The 26,785-nt window shown below is 50.0% G+C and overlaps 1 protein-coding gene across 1 annotated transcript; it reads left to right on the plus strand.

The window, feature by feature from the left end:
- The first annotated feature begins 3,856 nt into the window (after positions 1-3,856).
- LOC136475893 (very-long-chain aldehyde decarbonylase GL1-2-like) lies at positions 3,857-9,696 on the plus strand. The gene is made up of 9 exons (XM_066473551.1): positions 3,857-4,068; positions 4,211-4,440; positions 5,132-5,370; positions 5,551-5,770; positions 6,161-6,551; positions 6,646-6,753; positions 8,273-8,479; positions 8,589-8,699; positions 8,838-9,696. The coding sequence occupies exons 1-9, from the start codon at positions 4,018-4,020 to the stop codon at positions 9,165-9,167; spliced, it is 1,887 nt and encodes a 628-aa protein (XP_066329648.1). The 5' UTR covers positions 3,857-4,017; the 3' UTR covers positions 9,168-9,696.
- The last annotated feature ends 17,089 nt before the right edge of the window (positions 9,697-26,785 follow it).

Below are 26,785 nucleotides of genomic sequence, written 5' to 3' on the forward strand. Positions count from 1 at the left end.
GAAAGGCCACGGTAAATCGTGGCTTCCCGCGGCGGACAGCTTTGCCCGCCGCGGTTATTCGATTTACCGCGGCGGCCACATAAGAACGCCCGCCGCGGTTATTCGATTTACCGCGGCGGCCACATAAGAACGCCCGCCGCGGCAAATCGTTCAGGAAAAACAAAAAAAAGAAAAAAAGCCCAAACGGGCTTGGATCCGGGCCGCACTGAACCTAGGATCCCGCCGCCGCCGTCGATTGGGTCCGCCGCAGCTCCAACCCGCCGCACCGCCGGAGGGAGAGGAAGGGCCGGGGTGGGCGCCACGCCCACCGGATCTGCGCCGCCGTCGATTGGGTGGGAGGGAGACGACGCCCCGCCGTGGATCCGCCACGCCGCTGCTCGCCACCGTGCGCGGAGGAGCACCCGTCACCCGCTGCTCGCCACCGTCGTCGGGGATCTGCAAGGGTGCGAGTGTGAGAGGGACAAGATCCACCATTGATCTGAGAGAGAAGAAAGAGGGCTCCACACCTTGCGCCGGATCCGCCGCTGCCACCGGGGCCTCCATGCCGGCGTCGGGGCCTCCACGCCGGCCGGAGGAGGGAGAGGAAGGGGCGCCGTCGGGGCCTCCACCGGCGGCCGAAGGAGGGAGAGGAAGGGGCGCCGTCGGGGCCTCCACCGCCGCCGTCAGGGCGGCCTGACCTGGAGCGCATGGGGAGGAAGAGAGTGGGGAGGAAGAGAGGCCGACTGCGCCTAAGTGTACCTATATATACGTGTAGGGCTTTTCCGTGGCGGGCTTTCAACGTTGTCCGCCACGGTAAATTGATTTACCGTGGCGGACACCTTACGATGTCCGCCACGGTAAATAGGGTATTTACCGCGGCGGGCATCTTAATATGTCCGCCACGGTAAATCGATTTACCGTGGCGGACACCTTACGATGTCCGCCACGGTAAATAGGGTATTTACCGTGGCGGGCATATTAAGATGCCCGCCACGGTAAATCGATTTACCGTGGCGGGCAAAAGTGACCGCTGCGGTAAATAAAAAATGTCCGCCGCGGTAAATCGTGGGATTTACCGCAGCGGGCAAAAATAGGTGCCCGCCACGGAGTGCAAAAGTGCAACGCTGCGCATATTCGTTTGTGTAGTAGTGTAAGAGACTACATATAGATCTATAAGGAATAATGAAGAGATAGCTCCCCTCACCTACTTGTCTTTTGTGTGTTCTTATTTGTTGTTCTTGAGGACTACGCAAGGAAGACGAGATCTATATCTGCAACCTTTACACACAATTTTTTTTTGGAATCAGAGACCGGAAAAAAGATCTAACAATCTGTACATAGACCGATTCTCAACGGACCCGTCCCCCCCCCCCCCCCCCCCCCCCCCCCCCCCCCCCCTCATTCTCCGCTGCTAATAACGTACACAAGCTACAGAGTATCAGACGGCCCTGAGCGGAGACGTGTTCGACCGAGGGACGGATGGAACGGATGCATATATTGTCGATCGAATGAGTTAATTCCTCGCGTTACTTACTTGGAACCACGTACAGTTAGTCACCCAGAGGCCAGGCCGCCGTAATTCCTACCAAGGCGAGGAGGGCTTGTAACTGCACTGCAAACACAGCCACACGTACCACGGTACGAGCTAGCGCGCAAGGACCGTGGACCGCAAAGAAACGGCCGGTACGGTCAAGCCACCAACTACGTAACGCAAGGACGGACTATATATGTACTAGTAGTGTGTATATATACACACACACACACACACACATCGAGTGCAAGCGTGCGGACCACATGCCGTACCGTAGTCACGCAAAGCACACACACATTTAGTGTAGTGTACTGTAGGTGGTGCCAACGAGTCCAGTAGTGATTGGACGGAGGAGACAAACGTACGTGGCTTCGCAGTACGTGATCGAACCAACTACGTTCCGTGACGAATGATGGAACGAACAGCTCATGTGGCAGGGAAGGATGAATACTAGCTTTGATTTGCAAATTGAAAGTCGCTTTTCGTCGTCTTATATCTTAAGCCAAAAGCAAGGCCTGCCAAGTACAAAGGTGTGTGTACTACTACGCATCAGAGCCGATGAGAAGGCTAGCTAGCTCAAGCTCCAGCAGCGGGAGAGCTAGCTGCACGCGCCACGCACCATGCACGGGCGCACGGCGGTGGTCGCAGTCGCAGGATGACGACCGCGCTCGCGTCGCGTCCACAGCCGCGCGCGGACCGCGGACTGGAACAGACAGGCGGACAGCCAATCGCGCCCGGGCCGGCTAGGTGGCCGGTGGGGAGCCCGCGCATGGGCGGCCGGCCTGCCCCCCGCATTAATAACCGACCGGGGCGAGCAAGCGGGAGGGCGCGCGGCCCATCCCGGTCCCGGCACGGCACGGCACGGCGACGCGCGATCGCGCGGTCGCGGGGAGTGGGGATCGGAGGGAGGGCCGGGTGTGAGCACCACAAGACATGGCCGGCTCACATGCGAGGCCGTGATATGCATGCATGATCTGACATAACATCGTACCGCAATAATACATACACACAGGCGCGTACGTACACGTTACGTAATGCGGTCCGCCCGCCGGAGCTAGCTAGCACTGTACGCCGCAGACGAAGACACGGGCACGACGACACGCCGGCCGCTCGATCGCCGCTCCGATCGGAATCGGATGCCACGCCACCGTCCTTTTCGCTTCATTCAGGGCCAGACATCGCAAGTGCACGCCATCTGCGGCTACCACCGTCGGCAGGCGCGCCCAGCACGGGCACCACGCGCGATCCAGCCACCCAGCCAACTGCCCGCCCTGCTGCGGCAACCAACCAATCGGCCAGCACCACGCACGCAACCACCCCGCGCCGGCAGTCGGCACACGCTGCTGCTGATCCTGATCCCGGCGGTTTCCACCACCACCGGTCTTGGTTAGAAACGGCATGACGAGCCACCTTTAGTCCTACGGTGTTGCACCGGTTCGTTCTTCCATGGAGCTCCGCGTTCCCGACGACCGATGACAGACCGCCCGCCCAGCCCCGGTCGGTCGTCGTCGATCGAGCTGCAACCACCGCGTGCGTCCGTACGTCGCCGGACAAGGACGGCACCGTCGGCAGCCCGCCCGATAATATAACTCGCCAACTAACCGCGCCATCATGGCTGCACTGCACTGCACCCATCGGTATCCGGGTTTCTATGCGTGTGTAGTATGTCAGTTACACCCAACAACGTTTGACTTCTTTTGCGTTGCCGCCATGATCTGACCTCAACGGCTAACAAACAACCTGCTTGCTGAGTGATGATGAACCATGTTGGCTACTTGCTAATAGCACTATAATAAGAGGGTGTTTAGATTAGGCTGCTAAAGTTTAGTGAGCTAATTTTAGTCACATTTAGTCAATTTTTACCTAAACACTAGGACTAAATGGGACTAAAAGAGCATTTAGCCAATTAGTCACCAAAGGTTGCTAAATGAGACTAAAGCCCAGGCTGCCTCACCTTTTAGTCACTTTAGATCTAAACACCCTGATTAAAATGAACTAAAAGGCTCTTTTAGTCCACCAAACTAAACAGGGGTAGCTGAAGTTTAGCAACTGGTTTAGCTATCTAAATTTTAGCAGCTTCAATCTAAACAGGGCCTAAGCTTATTACTATTACAACAGCTAACCTATGGTTAAGTTAAGAGGGCGGCTGCTGCTGCTGGTCGAATAATGGCAGAGAAATTCCGGTGCTGGATAGATGTCCATCGCCGCCTTTAAGATTTTTTTGCGTTGTGAACTGCATGCGACTGCGAGCTGGCCCCGCTGGTTGTCTTTGTTTTGCCCACCGCCACCACCACCGCCACCACCCTCCCCTCCTCTGCTTATAAGTACTAGGCAGTGTGGCGTCCGGCCGGGAGCACGCAGAGGCAGAGGAGAGACGAAGAGAGCAGCCAAGCACGACTACACATAGGGGTACGTGTCTGTTTCTCTCTCCCGGCTGGCCTCCCTCCAGTACTTTAGACAGTGCACCGTGTGGCCTCTTTCGTCTCTGAAGGCCAGAACCATAATCCATGGCTGCTCCCCTCTCTTCCTGGCCATGGGCAAGCCTCGGCAACTACAAGGCAACAACGCTCGACTCTCCCTTCTTCGTCTCCTTCCCTTCACTTTTGTGCATATATATATGCATCTTTGCAACCAATCCTGTTTATTTCTACAAGTAGTTCTTTGTTGACATGCATGTTTGTGCACGTATATGCTATGCAGTACGCGGTGCTGGGGCCTCTGGCGTGGAAGGTGGTGCAAGAATGGCGGGAGCAGGGGGCCCTGCCGCTGGCGCTGGGCTCCTGGTGGCTGCACCTGCTGCTGCTGTTCGTGGCGCGGGGGCTCACCTACCAGTTCTGGTTCACCTACGGCAACATGCTCTTCTTCACCCGCCGCCGCCGCGTCGTCGCCGACGGCGTCGACTTCCGGCAGATCGACGCCGAGTGGGACTGGTGAGTGTACTATGTGTATAGACTACTGCACCCGTTACCATCTTCAGTCTCTTGCTGCAGCTGCATGGGCATCTTCCTCCCGTCTTGCGGCACCAAACAGCTTTGTGCCTGTTCTTAACTTATAAGTCGTACTTTTTCGGTCAACGAATAATATTTTTCTCTTATAATAAATCAGTCAACAGTACTTTCAGCCACGACTTATCAGTCAAGCGAACAAATTTATTGGAGTCTAGAGTCATCCAAAATGTGTGGATGGGGCACACTTTGTATTGATGGCTGTAGCAGTTGAGCTAGTAGCTTCTACGACTCTAGTATACTCCCAGTATTCAGTTTGATTTTTGGAGTCGTCGATCCTAGGAGTTTGAAGCCCTAAAATATAGTTTTGTTTTTTTTTTTCTATAAGTGTACTTTCTCTCTCCATTTTGATGTCACCATAAATAGGTAACAAAAAGAATTTACTGTAGGAGTTCTTGCTCTATAATCAAAGTTCTGCACGTCAATAACAAAAGCACAGTAGTAGTCTGCATATCATTGGTTGCTGTAATTCTTCGGACAGTGAGTCTTGTGACGTGTCAGTGACTGTAATTCGGTAACTTTATGTATTTGTCCGGACACCGCGGAGCCCGGAGGCGGCTTGTGAGTCTTGTGACGTGTCAGTGACTGTTCCTGACCGTGGCCCCCGCCCCCGCAGGGACAACTTTCTGATGCTGCAAACGCTGATTGGGGCCACGGTGGTCAACAGCCCACTGCTCCCGGGCCTGCGGCAGCTCTGCCTGTGGGACGCCCGCGGGTGGGCCGTCGCCCTGCTGCTGCATGTGGGCTTCTCAGAGCCGGTCTTCTACCTGGCCCACCGGGCCCTCCACGGGGCCCCGCTCTTCGGCCGCTACCACGCCGCGCACCACTCCTCGGGAGTCACTCAGCCGTTGACAGGTGCGGCGGCGACGGCGATCATTGCGCCATTATTATTATTGAGATCTCATGACTGTTTCTGCTTCCTTCGTCTCGTTTTTTGAAACAATGCTTCATTCGTTTCGTCATTACAGTATTTATGATGATGATCGGTACAGTAATAATGGGAGCACGTACTTTCATTGCATTTGCTGCTTGCAGCCGGGTTCGGGACGCCGCTGGAGGTGCTGCTGCTGACCCTGGTGATGGGGGCCCCGCTGGCAGGGGCCTTCCTGGTGGGGGCCGGGTCCATAGGCCTGGTCTACGTGCACGCCCTCGCGTTCGACTACCTCCGCGCCATGGGCTACAGCAACGTCGAGGTCGTGTCGCCCAGGGTCTTCGAAGCGTTCCCGCTGCTCAGATACATCCTCTACACACCTTCGTGAGTACTCAAAAAAAAAAGTACACTATACCATAAGAAAAACTTAATAGAGAGACTACCTCCTTCCAAACAGAATATAATCTTAACTATAGATTAAATTAAGTTTTAATATTTAATTAAATTTGTAGAAAATTATTATAAATATTGTTATCTCCAAAGACGTTGATTGGCAGACAAAGAAACGTCCAATTGGGTGTTAATAGTGTAATCAATGGGGGACACCTAAGCTTGACAAGGAACCGGAATCAATGGGGGAAGGCTTGCATAGTTGCATTGCAAGTGTCATTTATTTCGCGGCAGTCACCATCCTTTTCCTAAAGCTGTGTCGCCATGGATTTTGCTCTGACCACCAACCTGTTGGTGACGATTACTGTACGTAACTACTACCAGGTACCTGAGCCTGCACCACCGTGAGCGGCGCGGCAACTTCTGCCTGTTCATGCCGGCGCTGGACTGGCTGGGCGGGACGCTGGACGAGCGCGCGTGGTCGCTGCAGCGCGCGGCCTACGACGGCGCGCCGGGCGGCGGCGCGCTGGGCACGCCGGGGTTCGTGTTCCTGGCGCACGTGGTGGACATCATGTCGTCGATGCACGTGCCGTTCACGCTGCGGTCGCTGAGCGCCAGGCCGTTCGCCAACCACTTCTTCCTGCTCCCGTTCTGGCCGCTGGCCTTCTTCTTCATGCTCCTCATGTGGTGCTGCTCCAAGACCTTCGTCGTCAGCTTCTACTGCCTCCGTGGCCAGCTCCACCAGACCTGGTCCGTGCCCCGCTACGGCTTCCAGGTACTACGGTGTTTCATTAATGGCGTCGCCGGCCTCCTCTGCTTCATTCGGATGTCGCCGGAATTGAATGGTGCCGATGTGATGTGATGTGCAGTACTTCCTGCCGGCGGCGAAGAAGGGCATCAACAAGCAGATCGAGCTGGCCATCCTGCGGGCCGACAGGATGGGCGTCAAGGTGCTCAGCCTCGCCGCGCTCAACAAGGTCAGCTCACGCCCTGTTCACTCGAACTTTTCTGCTAGGGTATCGTATATTTCTCTCAGGATGACATCAAGGAGGGGGCTAAGAAATTGACATGTTGATTGATAATGAAGATTTAATGAAAATTTATGCTTGATGCTACAGTAATTTAGCAAGGAATTAAGGCTGGGGGGGGCTGCAGCCTCCCCTGGATCCGCCAATGCTCACGATAAATCAGCTTTATTCGGCTTATCAGTGGTTTCTGATTTATTGGTAAAGAAAAATACTAGCTCTCGTTTATTACAGGTTGCACACCCAATTCCAACCCATGCATAATCCTACAGTACAGGAGTACGTATGTGCTAGCGTAGCTGTGTCCCATCTGCCTGCTACGTTTTTTCGTCGCGCTTTGATTGATCATGCGACGCGCGCGATGACCCGGGCCTCACTCCGTTGCCCATCACGTGTTGCGGTCCAACTCGTATGGACAAGCAGCAGTACAGTACAGTACTTATACAGTACTAGCTGCGAGTGCGAGAGATGAGTGTTGGCATCCATCCATCAACTACTCGACGGGGATGCATGCATGTGGGCGCAATGAATTGAAGGGCCGGCGTCCGGAGAGACGGACACGCCACGCGAGGACGCGACGAAACGCATGGCCGTATGGGACGGGTGTGTGCGTGTGTGGAGGAGAGGGTGGCCAGGGGCGCGCGGCAACAGCCACCATTGATGGCGACGATATGATGTCGACCGAGAGAGGCCTCGGCGAGGCGGCGACTGGCGCGGGGGGGAAGCGACGGAGCCTGCCGATGGCCCGCCGTCCTTGTCGCGCACCGCCGCGGACGCCAGCGGGCCGGCCGGCCGGCCAGATCGCGGGAAGCGCGCGTGGCAGCAGGTGCGGCCGAGGGTCATGACGTTCACGTGCCTCGAGTCCGTGGCGGGTCGTTCTCGTCCATGGCGGCATGGGAATCCAATCGTGTCAGGTGTCAGCATTGCGGTCCTGCCTTGCCCTGCTCCAATCAGTGGAGGCGTGCCGCGTGTGCGCCGAGCCGTAGATCCCAGCGCGCCAATCAGAGTGGTGTCGTGGACTGGACACACTGTAGATGGTACTGGACATGCCGGCCCGCCCGGGCTCCTGGGCTCCTGTCTGACTCCTGCCGCTGCCACTTCTGTGCTGTGCAGTGCTCGCCCTGGGCCTATGGCTGGGCTGCCAGGCATATACAGTACGGCCTAGGAGCAGTAGTACTACAGTAGTATACAGTTTTCAGCAGGGACGACAAAAATCTCAACAAATTCGGAATCCAAATTGTACGTACTACTCAGCTGCAGTAGCGCGTGCCGCACTTTTAACGCGGTAATTTCCAGCCTAGAAGCTGAGAAGCATGGGCCACGTATATACAGTGCGGAGTAATAGTACAAAATAATCTACCGCGAGTTAATATCCATGTTTGAATCTTGGATCACAGCTTGGAACAGGTTTTTCATCTTGAGGCATCTCATTTTGTACTGTGTCTGTCTGTCCATCTATATCGCATATCAGAACGAGGCGCTGAACGGAGGCGGCATCCTGTTCGTGAACAAGCACCCGGACCTGCGCGTGAGGGTGGTGCACGGCAACACGCTGACCGCGGCCGTGATCCTGAACGAGATCCCCAGCAACGTGAAGGAAGTGTTCATGACCGGCGCCACCTCCAAGCTCGGCAGGGCCATCGCGCTCTACCTCTGCAGGAAGAAGATCAGAGTCCTGGTAACATATAGTACTACGTTCTACTCTGATCAGCATCCATATATCAGCTGTGTTTTGCATTGGTAACGACCTCTTGCGTACGCATGTGTATGTATGCTCTCGATCTCAGATGCTCACGATGTCGTCGGAGAGGTTCGTGAAGATCCGGAGGGAGGCGCCGCCGGAGTACCAGCAGTACCTCATGCAGGTGACCAAGTACCAGGCCGCACAGAACTGCAAGGTACAGTACAGTGTGTCATCTGAGATTATTCACGATGAACCTTTGCGTTGCATTGTTACTGCACTTGTAGTATTAGCTACTGGTTGCTGAGCTGACACGCTAATGATGAACGGCAATATAATGGTAACGACGGTGCAGACGTGGATCGTTGGCAAGTGGCTGTCGCCGCGTGAGCAGCGGTTGGCGCCGTCGGGGACGCACTTCCACCAGTTCGTGGTGCCGCCCATCATCGGCTTCCGGCGGGACTGCACCTACGGCAAGCTGGCCGCCATGAGGCTGCCCAAGGACGTGCAGGGCCTGGGCTCCTGCGAGTACACGATGGAGCGCGGGGTGGTGCACGCGTGCCACGCCGGCGGCGTCGTGCACTTCCTCGAAGGCTGGGACCACCACGAGGTTGGCGCCATCGACGTCGACCGGATCGACGTCGTCTGGAACGCCGCGCTCAAGCACGGGCTGGCGCCGGTGTGATCGATCGTCTCATCCAGCCGCGCCCGCGCGCGCGCGCGTTTCATCGTTTTGGTTCAGGCGCGCGCGGCTGGCTGTGTCTGTGTGCATGCAACAGTTAGCTAGCCCAACAGACAGCCCACGGGCTACCGTGGCTATTCTTGTACTACTGTCCAATGGGACGACGACGCCACAAAATGTAGTACACGCGCGCGTGCATCGACGATCTGACGGCAGGATCGACGGGTTATTAATTATTTATAAAATTCGCCGTAGCAAATGGGTTAATTAGTTCTTGACGACGACGGCCTCTTTTTCGTGTCAAATTAAACACTGATGTAAATCCTCACTCAGAATAAGAAATCGGATGGCCGACGCGGCGGCGCGCTGTGTGATTTGTGACTGGCTGGTTGCAGTGCAGTGCCGCCTTTCAACATCGAAACTTCGATCGAAAGCCACACGACTTGTGCGTGCGCCCTACCCAATTCACCAGCCGTTCATGCATCACATTCACATATAAGTTCACATGAGTGCACACACTAACTAGCTTGCATCATCCGTGGCCTTGGTACGGCACCATCCGCGGGGGTGACTAAGTCAATTTCAAAAGTTTAATGTGGGTTTTGTTTCCATGTGCTGAATTGGGGGACTGTCTTATATGTACACATCAAAACTGGATTACCTAAGATTGATGTAACTAACTGTAACTCTATTTCTACTTAATGAAACATGTTTCACAAGGGCACGTTTGCGAAAAAAATATACACATCGAAATAGTAACATTGCATTGCAACCATTTTTTTTCCACTCAGATTTGGTATTCTACCCCAATGCAATTCCTCCCTCCGAAAATCTACATCAAAATAGAACCTTAAGGTTTTCGGCTCCCCCCCTTCCCCCCCCCCCCCCCCCCCCCCCCCCCCCCCCATTGACCCTAAAAAAAATTTGAACAAAGACACATTAGTTGCCCAATAACAGGTAGATTTTTTTTTGTCTTGTTCCATAATGCTTTGGCGACAATGATTATATTCGTGTACATTTTGTCAAGAGCTTTGTTTTGTATGAATGAAAATATACTGCATCTATCCTAATAATATGCCATTTTAGCGCTGTGCTTAATCAAACCATTTTAGATCTGATCAAATTTATATAAAAAAACTATTTATAATCACCGAATAAGCCATTAGATTTTGAAAGAACACCTTCCCACCCATACGCCGGCCCATCCTCTACTGCTGGTCTGTCGACGAAGAAGAAGAATCAGCCCCATCGTTGGCAACTCCACAAACCGAAAACACTGTTGCAATGGCATCCATGGCAGTAGATCGACCAGCAGAAGCCCAACTTGCTACTTGCATTGTTGAACCAGATAAGGATTGCGAGATTACCGAGGAAGCTGAAGGAGAGCACGCAGCACTTGCCCCTGGCAAACCAATCAAGATCCATCCAGGTGGAGGGCAAGGTGTTCACCGTGACGCGGCAGGAGAATGGCAGTCTATCGTGCGAGGTGTGTGGCGGACATGGATGCGACAAAGACAGCATGATTCTGCACCTCTACACCAGTGCGCATTGGGGCAAAGCCAGTCTTGCAGAGAAAAAAGAGAAGGAGCAAGCGTGCATGGCTGCAGTTGCAATGGTGGACAAGGATGGCGAGGTTGGCAGCATGGCAAGCAAGGGTTCTGCAGCCTGTTCGTTTGGCCGTGGCTTATCGTAAACGATCGTAAATTTACAGTCGGAATAATATTTTTCTCTCACACAAACCAGCCAGCAGTACTTCTTCACGAAACAGCAACGATACGAACCAGCCAACCGAACAGGCTGCTAGTGTAAAGATGGCAACGGGCCCCGATACCTAACGGGTATTTTATCCATTAGGGGACGGGGATGGGATCATATCTTTACCCGTGGACATCTAAATGGGCAAGAATCCACCCCCGACGGGTATAGCGGGTACGAGAATGTTGTTTACTCGTCCCCGTTACCCGTTGGGGAACCCGACTATTTGAGCTGTCATGCGAGTATTAGGCCCAAAGAAGCTTAATATAGGTATTTTGGCCCAAATCTGAACAATCATATATATAGTTTGTGTATTCTAGGAACCCTAGTTCAATTTTTCCTCGCCATCTCCGCCAGCAGCACAAGCACGCCTGCCTCACGAGCGCTCGTGCCCCTCGCTTCCTCAGTTCGGTCTCTCTGCCACCTTTGCTCGTCCTCCTCGCAACCTCGCTCCTTCTCCTCGGCATCTCCGAGACTCCGACACTTATACCCGGGTGAAGAAGAAACGTCTCCGATTGCAAAGCTACGACCCCAAATGTCCTTGTTTATCGGGTATGCAGTATCCGTCGGGTATCTGTTACCCGACCGATGCCCGATGGGTATGGGGATGGGCAAGAATCTATACCCGAGACAGTTAACGGGGACGGAGACGGAGACGGGATGAATTCTCCGTAGCGGGGAAGAGAACATTCCGACGATACCCGACGGTACATCCCCGTTGCCATGCTTGTTCTGGTGGACTGAGTAGTAGCAGTCGGTGTGTGTGATCGTATATAACTTGAACGTAGCATGTTGACTAGTACTACTGCTTGAATCTTGAGGTAATCCTATGGTTACATTGACCCTAGCAACATGAAAAACCAGCAAATTTTGCGTATTGCTCAGAGCTCAGTACATTGTCATTGTTCGCCTCTTTGCCTTTTCTGTATTTCTGTTTTTTATGAAATATTTGATATAGTCATATAGGATTTGGCCATCGGTGTTCAGTAATTCCTGCTTTACGTTGGTTTTTTTTTATCAACTGGTCAAATGGGCAATCCAAATTCCTTTGTTACCAATGCATTGAAAGTGACCTGTCTCTTGTGCAAGTTGTGGAACCTATTTCTAATTTGATACTACTAAATTCAGCATGCCATTTCAGTGCATTTTATACAGAGAAATATAATTTGATCAGATTCGTGTTTAATATAAAGGGCATGTGATCCGATGTTTAACATTAGGCTTTTTCCTTATTGAGCAACTGAAAGATTTGATATTTTCTTTGGTTTAAGTACTCTTTCGCGGAGTACTGAATCAGTTGTTAGAGCTTGTGGAATAACATCTGGTCTTCTAATTACTGCTTGCATGAGTAATTTTGATGTAGGTGGATTAGCACTTTGGTAATTTTGAAACATCAATTACACCTGGTATTTGGCCGTCAGTGTTCATTAATTCAGTATTGTATGTAGTAGTTTGGGCAAGATTTCTCATGTACTACTATTTGTCTTATTGTTTTTTAAGGATCTTAGCTGAAATCAGTTGAAGGGTGACATCTCAGTCTTACTGCCTTGTCCTGCTTGCTTGCCCTCTCCTGTTTTCTTCGGTGCGTTGGCTTGATTTGGTAAAGAGCTGAAAAACTGACTAGAATCTTTGTTTTTTATGCAATAGTTGATATAGGATTTGGCTGTCAGTGTTCAGTAATTCCTGCTTTTATGTAACACGCTTGTCTTATGCCACCATAAGTGGACTTCTATGGTCTGACTAGAATCATTGGTCTGATGTAAGTTAAGAATGACTTAGGTTGTAGTTTGGTCAAGTTTTCTCTGGTAGTCATCTTTGTCTTATTTGTTTTCCAGGGACCTTAGCTGTAATCAGTTGAAGGGTGACATCCTGGTCTCACTGTCCTGTCCTGCTTGCTTGCCCTGTTCTGCTTGCTTTTTCTTCGGTGTGTTGGCTTGATTTGCTAAAGAGCTGAAAAAATGTTTGCTAATATATGTTTTTGATAGATGTGAACAACTTTTTCCTTGCCCAGTACAGAAATTCGATTTATGTGAATTTTTATGTTCAGATGGGGCCTCCAAAACAACCTAAGGGGTCTCTATTTAAAGATATAACCAACATCACTAAAGTGTGTTCTGGTGAGCAAGCTGATTCTAAAGAATGTAATGATGATTCTAAAGAACGAAAGAGGCAACGGGAAAGGGAGAGGTATGCACAGTTGTCTATAAACATAAAAAACTAGCGCTACTACAAAAACGTCGTGAATACCGCCAGCAGAAGAAAGCTGCAGCCGACATTATGCATCACCGGAACCTAAAATTCAGATAATGTTTTCAAAAATATGGTTACTCTTTCGGTATCTGAACACTAATGTAGTCGCTTTCACTCTTTCAGTATCTGAGTACCACCAGCAATTGCTTTAAGCAATACAATTTTAATTTCCTCAAATTGACTTTGATGTAGCAGAATTTTTCTTAGACTTAAGCTATCAACTAATCATGTCCTGGAAGGTTAAGCTCTGAAGTTTCTTAGAATGAACTAGAAAGCCAAGCGCGGCGTTGCCGTGCCCTTACCTTGTTAGAGGAAACCAGCCAGTGAATTTAGTTTTTGAAAACAACCAGCCAGTGAATTTAAGTCGTTTGCCAAATGTCCTACTGATGTTTATCCGTCTTCTTTTTGGCAGTCTGGTTCATTTCTGAACGATCCAAATGCCCTTAAAGCTTACCTCCTTGGTAATAGACTGCAAGATGTGGAGAAGGAAAAAACAGGGGCACATCCAACCTTGAACTCAGCTCCATTGACAACAGAAGTGCCATTTCATTGAATTGCCCAAAGGCGTGGAGCCAAATGTAGACTATTAATTTAGAAGCAATGAAGAAGTTTATCTGAACTCAAAACAAACTGACTATAAATATAAATTTGATTAGAGTGTGTAAGCAATGAAGTACTTCTGCTGTTAACTTAGCGTGCCTCTAGTTTTCCTGTATCTCCAATAAATTATGAATACAACTTCATCTACAACCTGCAGCTTCATATTCTAGCATCGATTGACTGGAGAAAATACTACCCAGAAGTTCATCAAGTGACAATAGGTTGACCTGGTAATTATCTTTTGGCTAGGGGATATCGCAAGCTTATGTCATATGCCACTTACTTTTGATACAAATGCATATAATTTTAACAATTTAGAAAAACATGAACCAGGACATTCATAACTCGTGAAGAACGCTAAAGAAAATCTTTATATTCGGACTATGTCGGCAATTGTGGTATCTATATGTATCTATAAACAACTGGTGACATTGCGGGTATTACAACAATGCTACTTGAATTAGGAAAAGGAACTTTTCCAGAATACGTATCTATAAACAACTGGTGACATTGCGGGTATTACAACAATACTACTTGAATTAGGAAAAGTAACTTTTCCAGAAATTATTTCTGATCAAAATAAAACGATTTGGATATACTATTTGTTCAGTGAGACTTGACCATATCAGAATAGATTAATCAAAATATATTACAATAGAACGGGTTAAAATGTTGAGAATCAAACTAATATGTTTTTGAAGACAATCCAAGTATCAAACCGATGTAACAACTTGTGGACAGGACCAGGCTCCTGGACAGGACATGGACTAACCGATGGGTGAATCTGTTGAGCCTTCTCCATATATTCCATACAGTCATTCTGCCAAAACAATTGGCATGCAGACAACATTAAATTTCGTGTCAAAAACAATGGAGCGATTGAATTTCATCTTCTACTACAATCTATAAAAAATAAAATGAAATTGGGGGGCTAGAGCTCATGCGTTCTGGTTGCTATGACTGCAGCCTTCGGAGTTTGTAGGGAAAGTCAGAGGATAGAAGCACGGAAGGGAAGAGGTGGCTGGGGAGATGGAATGGAAGGGGCCTACTTGCTGTTCCGATGCTTAGATCGTGCGTGGTCTCGGCGAGTGTTAGGGCGGACGGATTCGTTAATTTCAGCGGGGAAGAAGCCGAATGCTGCGCACAGGCCTTTTCCTTCGCCTCCTCCTCTGCAGTTCGACTCGGCTCGCAGGGTTCTCCGTCATTATTTCAGGAGGCGGCTGGCGGCCTCGTCGTGTCGCACTCGCACCACCGCTGGGCGAGACGCTAGGATAGTCGCCTCCGCTTCCACTCTGATCGCCAATTCGCCACCGTGTCGCCGATGCCCCTCATCGCAGTGGCTGCGCTCGACTCCGCGTGGCCGTGGCTGCGAGAAGATGGGGAGCGCCGGGCTCCACGGCGGCGAGATGCCGCGGCAGGTTCTGTCCCTGGCGGCTCACCTGACCTGACCATGGTAATCAACAGTTGTCCGTGGGCCGTGGTGGCGTGGCCCGCATTCTATCGAGCAGCTCGTGGGCGTGTGAGACGTGCGATTGCCCCATGCCATCGGTTGCGGTCGTGTTTGCCGCCTGGTGTTGCGCCTCGCGCCGCTGCCGTGCGGGGGAGAAAATGCAGGCGCGGTAGTGGTGGCGACGGTGATTTAGTGGCGGGAGACGGACTCAGGAGATGGGCGGAGGATGGCCGGTGGCCGGTGGGATGATGGGGACGCGGCGTGCGCTTGGGACGAAGATTCTAAAAACGCTGGTTCATCTGCTTGCGGCTCAACCGTCTGATTACAATCTTGCGCTTCAGAAAAGGAGCCACGTGGCAAAATGAGGCGCAAGAGTACCTGGTGCAAGATTCGTTTTGTAAGAGATGAGAGCAGCAAACCTAAGTTACCGTATAGTTCGTAAAATTTTTGGCGAAATGTCATTGTAGCATTTTTGTTGTTATTTGGTAATTAGTGTCCAATCATAGTTTAATTAGGCTTAAAAGATTCGTCTCGTGAATTTCGTCTAAACTGTGTAATTAGTTTTATTTTTTATTTATATTTAATGCTTCATGCATGCGTCCAAATGTTCGATGTGACGGAGAATCTTGAAAACTTTGGCATTTTGGAGTGGAACTAAACAGGGCCTAAGACTATTAACTGCTGGTCCATCTCTACTTTTGCAGCAAAATTTTTAGGGCCTGTTTGGTTCCAGTGACTCAAGACTAGAGACTAAAAGAGGATTAAAAGAGGAACTAAATAACATGTTTAGTTTCAGAGGCTAAATGACTGAATAAAGACTAAAATATCCTTCTTCTTCATTTGCACAGAGGTGAGGGAGGAGAGAGAGAGGGAGAGATAAGGGCTGTAAAGTTGATCCATTAGTCCTCAAAAGCCTCTCTCAAGGGACTAGTGGATTAGAGACTAAAAGTCTCTTTAGGATCCGTTCGGTTACGACGTTCCCGATCCTTTCTGACCGGGAATGGTTCCGGACATGTAGAAAATAACGAAGAAACAGCGAGGCCAGGAATCGATTCCGTATAACCGAACGAGGCCTTAGTATTTAATTAAAAGGGACTAAAAGAGACTAAAAATAGTCTCTAATCTCTGGTCCACGGAATGCCCCGTTGATCCTCACAGACTCACAATGCCGTACATCTTCACAGTTTCAGATTGAGCTGGTTTCTCAAGATCTTAGACTGTCTCCAACAAGCCACGCATACCGTTACCCAAACCCATTTTGGGTTCGGCACAGTGAAAAAACGCCATCCAACAGAATAGGCAAAAAGAGCACCTATTTTGTGTAGAAGGAGAGAGGGAACGCAGATATGCGTCCTCTTTCCGTCGTCTCTCTCCTCGACGGCGTCAGTGTGGCAGAACCACGACACGGCAGTCCATGGCCGCGGCCACAGGTGCGGGAGGACGGATCCGACCATGGAGGCATTGGATCCGGCCATGGCGACCCCGGATCCGATCGTGGAGGCCCCGGATCGACCCCATCAAGGCCGAGAAGCACAGATCGACACTGGACCTGGGCACCGGTGAGGGAAAGAGAGGAGCAAGGGAGAGATGCCACCTTCACCTGGTCTGCTCGCGCCGAAGAACCCGTGCGCTGGTGGTGCCCCTAGGGCCCACCAACCCACGCCGTCGTATCGCGTCGCCGAGAGGCGCGCTCGCCCGCACCGCTGGCCGGGTGGGGCGCACCGCCGCGCCTGGGCGTGCTCGTCCTGCGCCGTCGCGCCGAGCCTGGAGGGGCGCCCTCACGCCGCCGTGCCTGGGCGCGAGATTAGGAGCGGCGAGATTGCCTTGATGGAGCGGCACGTCGCCACGGACGAGTCCGCGCGGCGCGGGCGGGCGAGGAGCAGCATATTTTTTTGGTTCGCTGTTGGAGAAAGGAAATTTTGGTTCGGTGATGCAGCTACTGTGCGTGACCCAAACCTTATAATGGGTATCGTATTTGCAGGGGCGAATCCAGGATATCATGTCATTGGGGTCAAGGACTAAGCATCGGTGTCAAACACATATTGATTTTCTATTTGAAAGAGTAATTTGCAGGTGGATTAAAGAACTTTAAGTGTATTTCTGGCAAATTACCGGGGTCAGCTGACCCCGATGGATACACATAGATTCGCTCCTGTGTATTTGGGTTTGGTCTGTTGGAGATAGTCTTATGCAATAAGGCTGGTGTCTTCACCAAGTTGCTGAAAGCACTCTGCAGCTACAATGCACATGTCACCAGGCTGAACACGACAACGTTCTCTTGTGTGGCTATGACGAGAGCGTCTTGTCGATGTTTGACCACCGAAAGCCTGCCACGGGGGTACCCGGGGCAGTATTGTTCGGGCTTCGGCGTATGCTGAACTCGATGGTTAACGCAAGAGACAGTCGATTTATCCTGGTTCAGGCCCTCGATCGTAGATCGAGTAATAGCCTTACGTCCAGTCGGTGTTTGCCTTTGCGTTGGATTGATTGTGATCTGTTGTGTTGTACAATCGTTCTTCTGAACTCTCTCGATCTACGGAGCCCTGCCCTCCTTTATATAGTCAAGAGGCCAGAGTCCTAGTCGATTTACAATGAGATTTCCTAGTAGGATTACTTAATAGTTCTATTACTAAGATTTACATGGGAAGAATCCTAGTTAAACTAGATCTTCGCTCTCCCTTGCGGGGTATCCTGTGGGTCCCGTATCGACAAGCCCCCGAGCACTTCATGGTTGAGCTCTGAAAGTCTCGCTCTGCCCCTTCAAGTCTTGTTGAGTAGGAACAAGATGTCATCCGAGTGCTTTCTGGAGTGAAACCTTGTAGCGCTTCTTAGGATCTTTGAGTGCTGAAGAAAAAATACATCCATCTGGTTGTAGCCCCCGAGCCTCTTGCTATTTGGAACAAGGAGCTGGAGGATCTTGTCTTGAAGTTGTTCTGATTATTCATTGAAGTTTTATAAAAAAGAACTCGAATATGGCTCGTTCCGGGTTCTTTTTGTCGTAATGTCTTGAAATGGTCTGCGTTGAGGAAGTCTTTTGGCAACGTGCGCTTTTTCGAAGAAAAAGTGCACTCACTGAGTGTAGCCCCCGAGCCTCTTGCTATTTGGAACAAAAAGTTGGAGGGTCTTGATCCTTTATGTTGTTTGAAAATTTGTGTTCTGAAGTAGTCCCCAAGACTTGGATTATGTCATCGTCCGAGTAGTTTCACGGCACGCAGCCTCCGATCTTATGTCCGGGTTTCTTTTGGGTGAAATTGCACTCACTGAGTGTAGCCCCCGAGCCTCGTGCTTTTGGGTCTATCCCGCAGCTCCGCGCTTTCTCCGAGTTCTTCTCTTTTGGAAAAGAAGTCGGATGAAGAGTCTTGACGTATCGTCGTCATTGTAGTCTTGAGTTCCTTGTATTCCTGGTCCTTTGTCTTTGGTTCCGAGCCTCCGGGAGTAGTTGAAATAAAAATCGGGTTCCCTAGCTTAGTGTTGATTAAGCTATGGTGCTGGCCGAGCCTCCGAGCGTATATCCATGTTGTTTTGTTCAGGAAGAACTCGGATGCGAGGTCTTGGCATATTCTTTGATGGTCTGCTGTTGTCAGATGTAGTTGTATGGTGGTGGTTGAGTGTAAATGCCTTTTGTTCACGGGTTGTACTGTGCTGGTATATTCTTCCGAATATGCCCGTCTTCGAGTACTGCTTCCTCTCGCCTGAGTCATTTATTATTGAGTCCTGTCTTTTCACTGTATCCTTTGTTAGGCTTATTTCGTTGGTACTCCTAGTCCATGTGCGCCGATCCTTTAGTCTATAAATACTGTCCCGGAGTGCTTGTTTTCATCCATTGGACATTCTGTTGAAACCTTGGTGGTCATGAACATGGTAGTTTGTGAAGTAGAGCAGCTCCCGGGCGTATTTTGTAGTTCCTATGTGTCTTGTTGTAGCTGAAGGAAGTCTTGTGATAGGGATTAGAGGTAGGCTAATCCCGCGACAGCATTGTGCCAGGATGTACGTGGTGGTAGTTGGAGGAAGTCTTGTGATGTGGGCTTCGTTCCTTCATCCGGCAGTTCTGGGTTGATCCTCGTCGCCTGTCTTAAGACTGTCCGGTGCAGATCAACACCATATCCAGCATCACATCGGTCTTGGGTAGACAGATGCCCGCCGGCCTTCTCTGCTCCATGTTGCCCTGCCGTGCTGCCGATTTCCGCCTTGGATGCACTGCGTCCGTCCTTTGAAGAAAACAGTGTAGCTGATGGTGGTCTATCCTTCCGAGTAGCAATTTGGGACACGTAGTCGTTCCAGAGCCTAGTCGTGTCCGTGTTCTTCTTTGCTACTTTGCTTTTTGTGGTGCCGAGTTCGTTGGGTCTTGTAAGATTTGTAATCTTCTATTTTTGAAGTCGCTTGTAATGTAACGAATCTTGTCTTCCGAGTTGTCTTTGACTTTTCTGTTGTGATCCCTGTCGTTCGTGAGACTACCGAGTTCTTTCTTACATAACCGGGTTCTTTAGTTCCTCGTGAGGTAGCCCTTTCTTTCTTCTTTCTTTCTTCTTGGTTTGACGGGTTGTTCTTGTATCAATCTGATAACCCTGTCGTGGTGTTGGACGGATAAGTCTGAAATCTGCCCGTTGGTTTGTACCGTTGTGTGGATTCGTGCCCTCCGTTGTTTTAGCTGCGTCGGTAAAATGGACCGTTGCGTTCCCACATTGTGTTTTAACGGGCCTTGTGGGCCGTTTGTATCGCTGGAAAATCTATTTAAAGACCTTTTATCTTCCTTTCCTTTGCTGTCCAGCTCTTGCCTTTAAACCCTAGCTCTCAGAAATCCGCCGCCGTCATTGTCGCCATCACCCGAGCACCATCATCCTAGCTTCATCTTCCTTAGTATCTTTTTTGCTTCCGCCAGTTCATGGGAAAGAAGAAAACCGCAAGCAAGTCTTAGGCGACCTTCGTGGACGAGGAGTCATCCCTCTCTTTGATTGAAAACCGGGAGTTCGTGGCCATGAGGGCAGCTCAGAAGGTTTGGCCGGCTCCAACAACAAGCGAAGACCAGCTGCGCGAGCTCGTTAGCGACGGCTTGATCCAAAGCAAAGTCATCGCTGAATGGAGAGTTCCGGGCGAGCATCGGGTTCCGGCTCCGGGTCCTCGTGAGATTGTCCTTTTTGTTTCCTTTGTCCGTGCTGGACTTTGTCTTCCTACTTCTGCCTTCCTTCATCAGTTTCTTGGTTATTTCAGGGTTAGTCTGAACCATCTAACCCCTAATGTTGTTCTCCATCTTTCTATTTTTGTTCACCTTTGTGAAGCCTTCCTTAGGATCCCTCCTTCTCTATCTCTTTTTCACTTTTTCTTTCGTCTGAAACCTCAACCCCGCCGTGAAGAAACCAGCGCCCTCGGCGGTTGCGGGATTCAATTTCGCTAGGGTCTCAAAATTAAGTTTTTTGATTATGACCTGGTCGATTCTGTCAAAGATTGGCGTGCCGAGTGGTTCTACGCTGCCAATTTGATCCCTTCCCTTATCGTCCACTCCGGATCTGGTCCTGTGGTGAATGACCGATGGGACAAGAAGCTTGAGTCACCTGCTGAGATTCAAGCGATCCAGCCACTCCTTGATAGGATTAGCATGCTGAAACAGCAGGGTTTGACCGGCTTTGGTATTGTTTCAAGCTTCCTTCGTCGTCGGGTTCAGCCTTTGAAGGAGCGGGAGCATCTCGACTTTGAGTATTCTGGGGCCGAGGATCCTTCACGCATGGTCCCAGCTCTTGAGCTGACCGGTGAGGAGGTACTCGAGCGTCTTCAGAAGATGCTGAAAGGAGTGAGCGTCATTCCTCCTACCGTCTCTGAGTTCTCGGCTATCAACCCGCCTCCAGCTATGAGTTGTCTATCTTTTTGTTTGAGTACTTTATATACTTTTGCTGCATCCGTTCTTGCTTAGCTTTTCTTTGTCTCGGTTGTTTTATTCTTTTTCACAGGAGTTTGGGCGAAACTTTGTCGATCCGATCCCCCTTGATGTTCTCCCTGCCGTGGCGGAGACTGGGGATCGTTTAGCTAGAACCTCTGCAATTAGTAAGTCCCAAACCTCTACAGCCCTTCCTGGGGTTTCTTCCGGATTTGTTGATGTATATGAAGAATATGTTCCTCGTCTAGTCCCTCGCGGCCCTCGCAGCGTCCCGAAGAGGGGGCGAACGGATGGGTCTTCATCTGGCATGCCTGTCTCCAAGAAGCCTCGCAAACCAAGTACTCCCTCAGGTACTCCAGTCGTTGCTAGCATGCTCTTAGGTGAGCACATTTAATACTCTTTGTTCCTTTATTTTCATGTCTCTCTCTTGATCCGAGTACTTTTATTCTCTTTTCAGCAGGTGCTCTGGTTTCCTTGGCTGAGGAAGAAGAGGATGATGAAGTCCCCCTCGTCATGCGGCGGTGAGTTGTTTTTCATATTCTTGTTGTATTGAATTTCTCTTCTTCGTCTTGACTTTTAGTTTTGAACTTTTTGAAGTAATCGGAGGTCGGGTGCGAGTTCTTCCAAGACTCCCGCGCCGACTTCTCCTGAAGCTCCGGTGTCGAGTTCTTTGGTTGCCTCTGCCCCGAGCTCTACTGCTCCTCTGGTGCGGGGTTCTTCCATGGCTCCAGCCCCGGCTTCTTCCGCGGCTCTGTTGTCGGCTATCCCGCGCCCGTCGCCGGGTGGCGGGGATGTCTTCGCCGTCGTGGTTCCCCCTGTGAGGCCTTCTCTTGGCTTCGCGAAGAAGAAAGTGGTTGGGTGAGTAGATTCTAGCTTTATCTTTTTGGCTTTTATCTTCCTTCCTCTGGTTCTTAATGGTGCTTCCTTTTATCATTTTTCAGTGTTTCGTCTTCTTTCATTTCTTCATCAACTTCTTCTCTGCCTCCCGCCACGCCAACGAGTTCTGAGCCTCGGGACTCACAACATTCTGTTGATGAAGTCGCCGCGGGAGCTTCAGAGCTTCCTGGCGGAGTTGCGGACTTGGCCGCTCCAGAGGTGACTGTGGCCGTCGCGCCGGGTCCTTCTGAGGGTTTGGCTCTGGCTTCCCTGGAGGTTGCTTTGGTCATTCCTTCTTCGCCCCAGCTGGCTTCTCCTTCCCCTTCTCTTGCTTCCGGCGGCCCCTCTTTTTCCGGTGACGTGGTGCAACAGTTCGATGCCACTCATCGGTTATCAGAGCTGACCGCAGCCTGGGGGAGCTTGTCGACCCTCGCGACTTCTTTTGGTGAAAAGCTCCAGGTAGGTTTTATTGCTACTCCTCTTTTGCATGCTTGTTTTTCTTCTGTTCTTACGCCTTGTTTCTCTTTTCTCAGTCTTTCTCTCGTGACCATTCTGGCTTCTTTTTCTCATCTGAAAATGAGAGGAAGTTGTCTTCGGAGGTGGACGCTCTGAAAGCCGATCTTGACCTCCTCCGGGCTGAATTGGAGACGGAGCGTCAAATGTACCAAAAGGAGGAGAAGACCCTTCACGCCCGGGTCGTGGAGACAGAGAAGCAGAGAGATGCTGCGGTGGAGTCTGCGAAGAATGAATGCAAAGGTGCCACGGGTTCGGCCTGTTTCTTTTTGTATTTTGACTTCTTTTTCCGCTGACTTGTTCTTGGGTGTCTTGTCTAGCTCTCCGAGTCGAGAAGCAGAAGCTCTCAGAGAGTATCGATGAAATGAAGGCCCTTGTCCATTCTAGTCATAATAAAGCTGAGGAGGTAATTACTCATGCTGAGGAAGAACTCGCCCTTGCTAGGCTGATTAGGCGCGGAGCTGACAGAGATCTTGTGCAGGCCCAAAAAACTATTGAAGGCTTGTCCGGGAAGCTGGCGACGGCTACTGAAAATTGGAATGTTTTGTGGAAATCTTTTCGCTCAGTAGCCGATGTCCTCCGGACTCCAGCGGATGATGGGCAATCTTGGGCGCAGTTCATTCCTCGGATTCCGACTCGTTTCCAAGAGTTCGCGAAGAAGTGTGCCCAAGTATGTACCAAGAATGTGCTGGCCCAGGTCCGGGTACTTGCTCCAGAGGCGCCTCTGTCCAAGATAGCAGAGGAAGCTGAAAGCCAAGAATACCTTGACGCCGTTGAGAGGATGGAGCCTGAGGTCGAAGGTCTAGCCAGTAGGGTTGTAGACAGTCTAAATATTGACATCTCCCTTTCTGATGACAACGCCTGACTTGATTGAGCATCCCCTTGTAATATTACACTCCCCTTTTAAATGAAGATTCTTCATTTTTGTTGATGTATTCTTTGCCTAGGTGTGGTTGAAGTTACTTGACTTGCTGAGTACTTTGTCCTGTTCCTGTCTCTGCTCCGTAAAACAACTCTGTGTGTTATCCTGACGAGACCTCTCGATTTGTCGAGTACTTTTCTTTTCTTCCTCTTTTGTGATCCGTCGAGTGCTTTGTCCATGCTATGACTTGTTAGATGTAGATCTTTGCGCTAACAACCTTTCGCCTGCGCTATGTAAAACGACTCGGTATAGAATGTTGCCTTGACGAACTTCGGCATCCGAGTGCTTTCTTGAGTGGCGCTTGTGCTTTTCTGAGGTAGCCCCCGAGCCTCTTGCTTTTCGGAACGAAGTGCTGGAGGGTCTTTTGAAATTAAATTTCGGTCGACTGGTTTCGGATGTTAGCTTTTAGCTACCCTCATCGGCGGGCTCAAGCGTCTTTTCAGCTATTTTGCTCTCGGGCGGAATGCTCAGTCATGTTTTCAGCCATTTTGCTTTTTGTTTTGGGTGTTAACTTTTAGCTACCCTCATCGGCGGGCTCAAGCGTCTTTTCAGCTATTTTGCTCCCGGGCGGAATGCTCAGGCATGTTTTCAGCCATTTTGCTTTTTGTTTCGGGTGTTAGCTTTTAGCTACCCTCATCGGCGGGCTCAAGCGTCTTTTCAGCTATTTTGCTCTCGGCCGGAATGCTCAGGCATGTTTTCAGCCATTTTGCTTTTGTTTCGGGTGTTAGCTTTTAGCTACCCTCATCGGCGGGCTCAAGCGTTTTTTCAGCTATTTTGCTCTCGGCCGGAATGCTCAGGCATGTTTTCAGCCATTTTGCTTTTTGTTTTGGGTGTTAGCTTTTAGCTACCCTCATCGGCGGGCTCAAGCGTTTTTTCAGCTATTTTGCTCTCGGCCGGAATGCTCAGACATGTTTTCAGCCATTTTGCTTTTTGTTTCGGGTGTTAGCTTTTAGCTACCCTCATCAGCGGGCTCAAGCGTCTTTTCAGCTATTTTGCTCTCGGCCGGAATGCTCAGGCATGTTTTCAGCCATTTTGCTTTTTGTTTCGGGTGTTAGCTTTTAGCTACCCTCATCGGCGAGCTCAAGCGTTTTTTCAGCTATTTTGCTCTCGGCCGGAATGCTCAGGCATGTTTTCAGCCATTTTGCTTTTTGTTTCGGGTGTTAGCTTTTAGCTACCCTCATCGGTGGGCTCAAGCGTCTTTTCAGCTATTTTGCTCTCGGTCGGAATGCTCAGGCATGTTTTCAGCCATTTTGCTTTTTGTTTCATGAAAACAACTCGTTGGAAGTCATGACAAGACATGCTGTGGATGAATGTCATCTTTATTGATCATGAGTATAAACTACTACATATGTTGTTGAAGAGTATTGCTTTTCATCGATTGTGAACGTTGGTCCCTTGTGGCTTGCATATCTGTTTTTTCTTGAGTTGTTTTTACGCGTAGAATCTTCTTAGCTGGCTGATGTGCCATGTATTGCTGACTTCTTTTCCATCTTCGGTTATTAACTTGTATGTGCCTGGTCCGGTGACTTTTGTGACAATGAACGGACCTTCCCATGGACTGAGTAGCTTATGTCGTCCGTCAGTCTTCTGTATCCTTCTTAGTACTAAGTCTCCGACTTGTAGTGATCGGGGTTGGGTACTTTTGTTGTAATGCCGTCTTAAACCTTGTAGGTATCTGGCTGATTGGAGGGTAGCGTTTACTCTGATTTCTTCTGAGCTGTCGAGTTCTAATCTTCTTGTGTGTTCTGCTTCTCCCTCATCATATTGCTCTATCTTTGGGGATGTCCAGATCAAGTCGGCGGGCAGTACAGCCTCTAACCCGTAAACTAGGAAGAAGGGTGAGTAGCCTGTTGCTCTGCTTATTTGAGTTCGTAGTCCCCATACTACTTTCGGTAATTCTTCAATCCATTTGGACCCATAGTCCACTAGTTCTTCGTATAATCTTGGCTTTAATTCGGCTAGTATGAGTCCATTAGCCCTTTCTACTTGCCCATTGGCCTCTGGATGTGCAACAGACGCATAGTCTATACTGAAACCACAGTCTTGTGCCCAGCTCTTGAATTCTGTAGCTGTGAAGGGGGAGCCTAGATCTGTGATGATTCGATTGGGCATGCCGAAGCGGTGCATAATATCTTGGATGAACTCGACTGCTTTGGTTGCGCTGTACTTCGCGAGTGGTTTGTATTCAATTCACTTGGTGAATTTGTCGATTGCTACGAAAATGTACTTGAAACCGCCTTTTGCTTTCTTCAGGGGTCCCACTTGATCCAGCCCCCAGCAGGAAAAGGGCCAAGCGGGTGGGATGCAGATAAGATTGTGAGCTGGTACATGGGCTTGTCTTGCAAACATTTGGCAACCTTTGCATTTTCTGACAAGTTCTTCTGCGTCTTTCAAAGCGGTTGGCCAGTAGAATCTGGTGCGAAATGCTTTGCCAACTAGTGTCCTTGAAGCGGCATGATTTCCACAGCAACCTGAGTGTATTTCATCTAGGATCTCTTTGCCTTCTTCAAATGAGACACATTTTAGGAGTACTCCTGATGATGTTGCTCTTCTGTAAAGTTTATCTCCTACTAGAACATAGTTTTTGCTTCTGCGAACAACTCGGGTGGCCTCTGCTTTATCTACTGGCAGTTTATTTTCTTTGATATAGTCGATGAAAACTTGGCTCCATGAAGTGTTGATTACCAAGATCTGAACGCCTTTAGCCTGAATTTCATGTGTTGTTTCACTGGGTTGTTTGATAGAGGGAACTGATAGCTCTTCTATAAATACGCCGGGTGGAACCTTTGCTCTGTCTGATCCGAGCTTGGCAAGGACATCTGCTGCAATGTTGGAATCGCGTAGGACGTGTAAAATTTCTAATCCTTGGAAGTGTTTTTCAAGTTTCCATATTTCAGCACAATAAGCACCCATGTTTTCTTTGGTGCAATCCCAATCTTTGTTGACTTGGTTGATGACTACTGCTGAATCGCCGTATACGAGTAATCTTTTTATTCCGAGGGTAATCGCCACACGTAGCCCGTGGATGAGGGCTTCATATTCTGCTTCGTTATTTGTAGCTTGCCATAATATCTGAAGGACGTACTTGAGTTGTTTTCCTTCTGGAGAAATGAGGAGAACGCCTGCACTGGCCCCGCCTAGTTTGAGTGATCCGTCAAAGTACATCTTCTAGTGGTCAAGGATTGTATCTGATAAAGGCTGTTGAATCTCTGTCCATTCGGCCACGAAATCGGCGAGGGCTTGAGATTTGATTGCTTTCCGTGGGGTGAAATTGATGTCAAGAGCTCCAATTTCAACTGCCCATTTGGATATGCGCCCCGTGGCATCTTTATTGTGTAGGATGTCTCCGAGTGGAAAATCTGTCACCACGGTAATCTTGTGGCTTT

The sequence above is a fragment of the Miscanthus floridulus genome, chromosome 8 (assembly GCF_019320115.1).
Source record: "Miscanthus floridulus cultivar M001 chromosome 8, ASM1932011v1, whole genome shotgun sequence".
Classification (NCBI taxonomy): Eukaryota; Viridiplantae; Streptophyta; class Magnoliopsida; order Poales; family Poaceae; genus Miscanthus; species Miscanthus floridulus.

What these genes read in the sequence shown, in the direction of transcription:
- LOC136475893 (XM_066473551.1), top strand. Translation starts at nt 4,018, where the DNA reads ATGGCTGCTCCCCTCTCTTCCTGGCCATGGGCAAGCCTCGGCAACTAC. An exon ending in CAAGCCTCGGCAACTACAAG is followed by an intron (nt 4,069 to 4,210) that starts GCAACAACGCTC and finishes TATGCTATGCAG; the next exon opens with TACGCGGTGCTGGGGCCTCT. An exon ending in AGGCCGCACAGAACTGCAAG is followed by an intron (nt 8,700 to 8,837) that starts GTACAGTACAGT and finishes ACGACGGTGCAG; the next exon opens with ACGTGGATCGTTGGCAAGTG.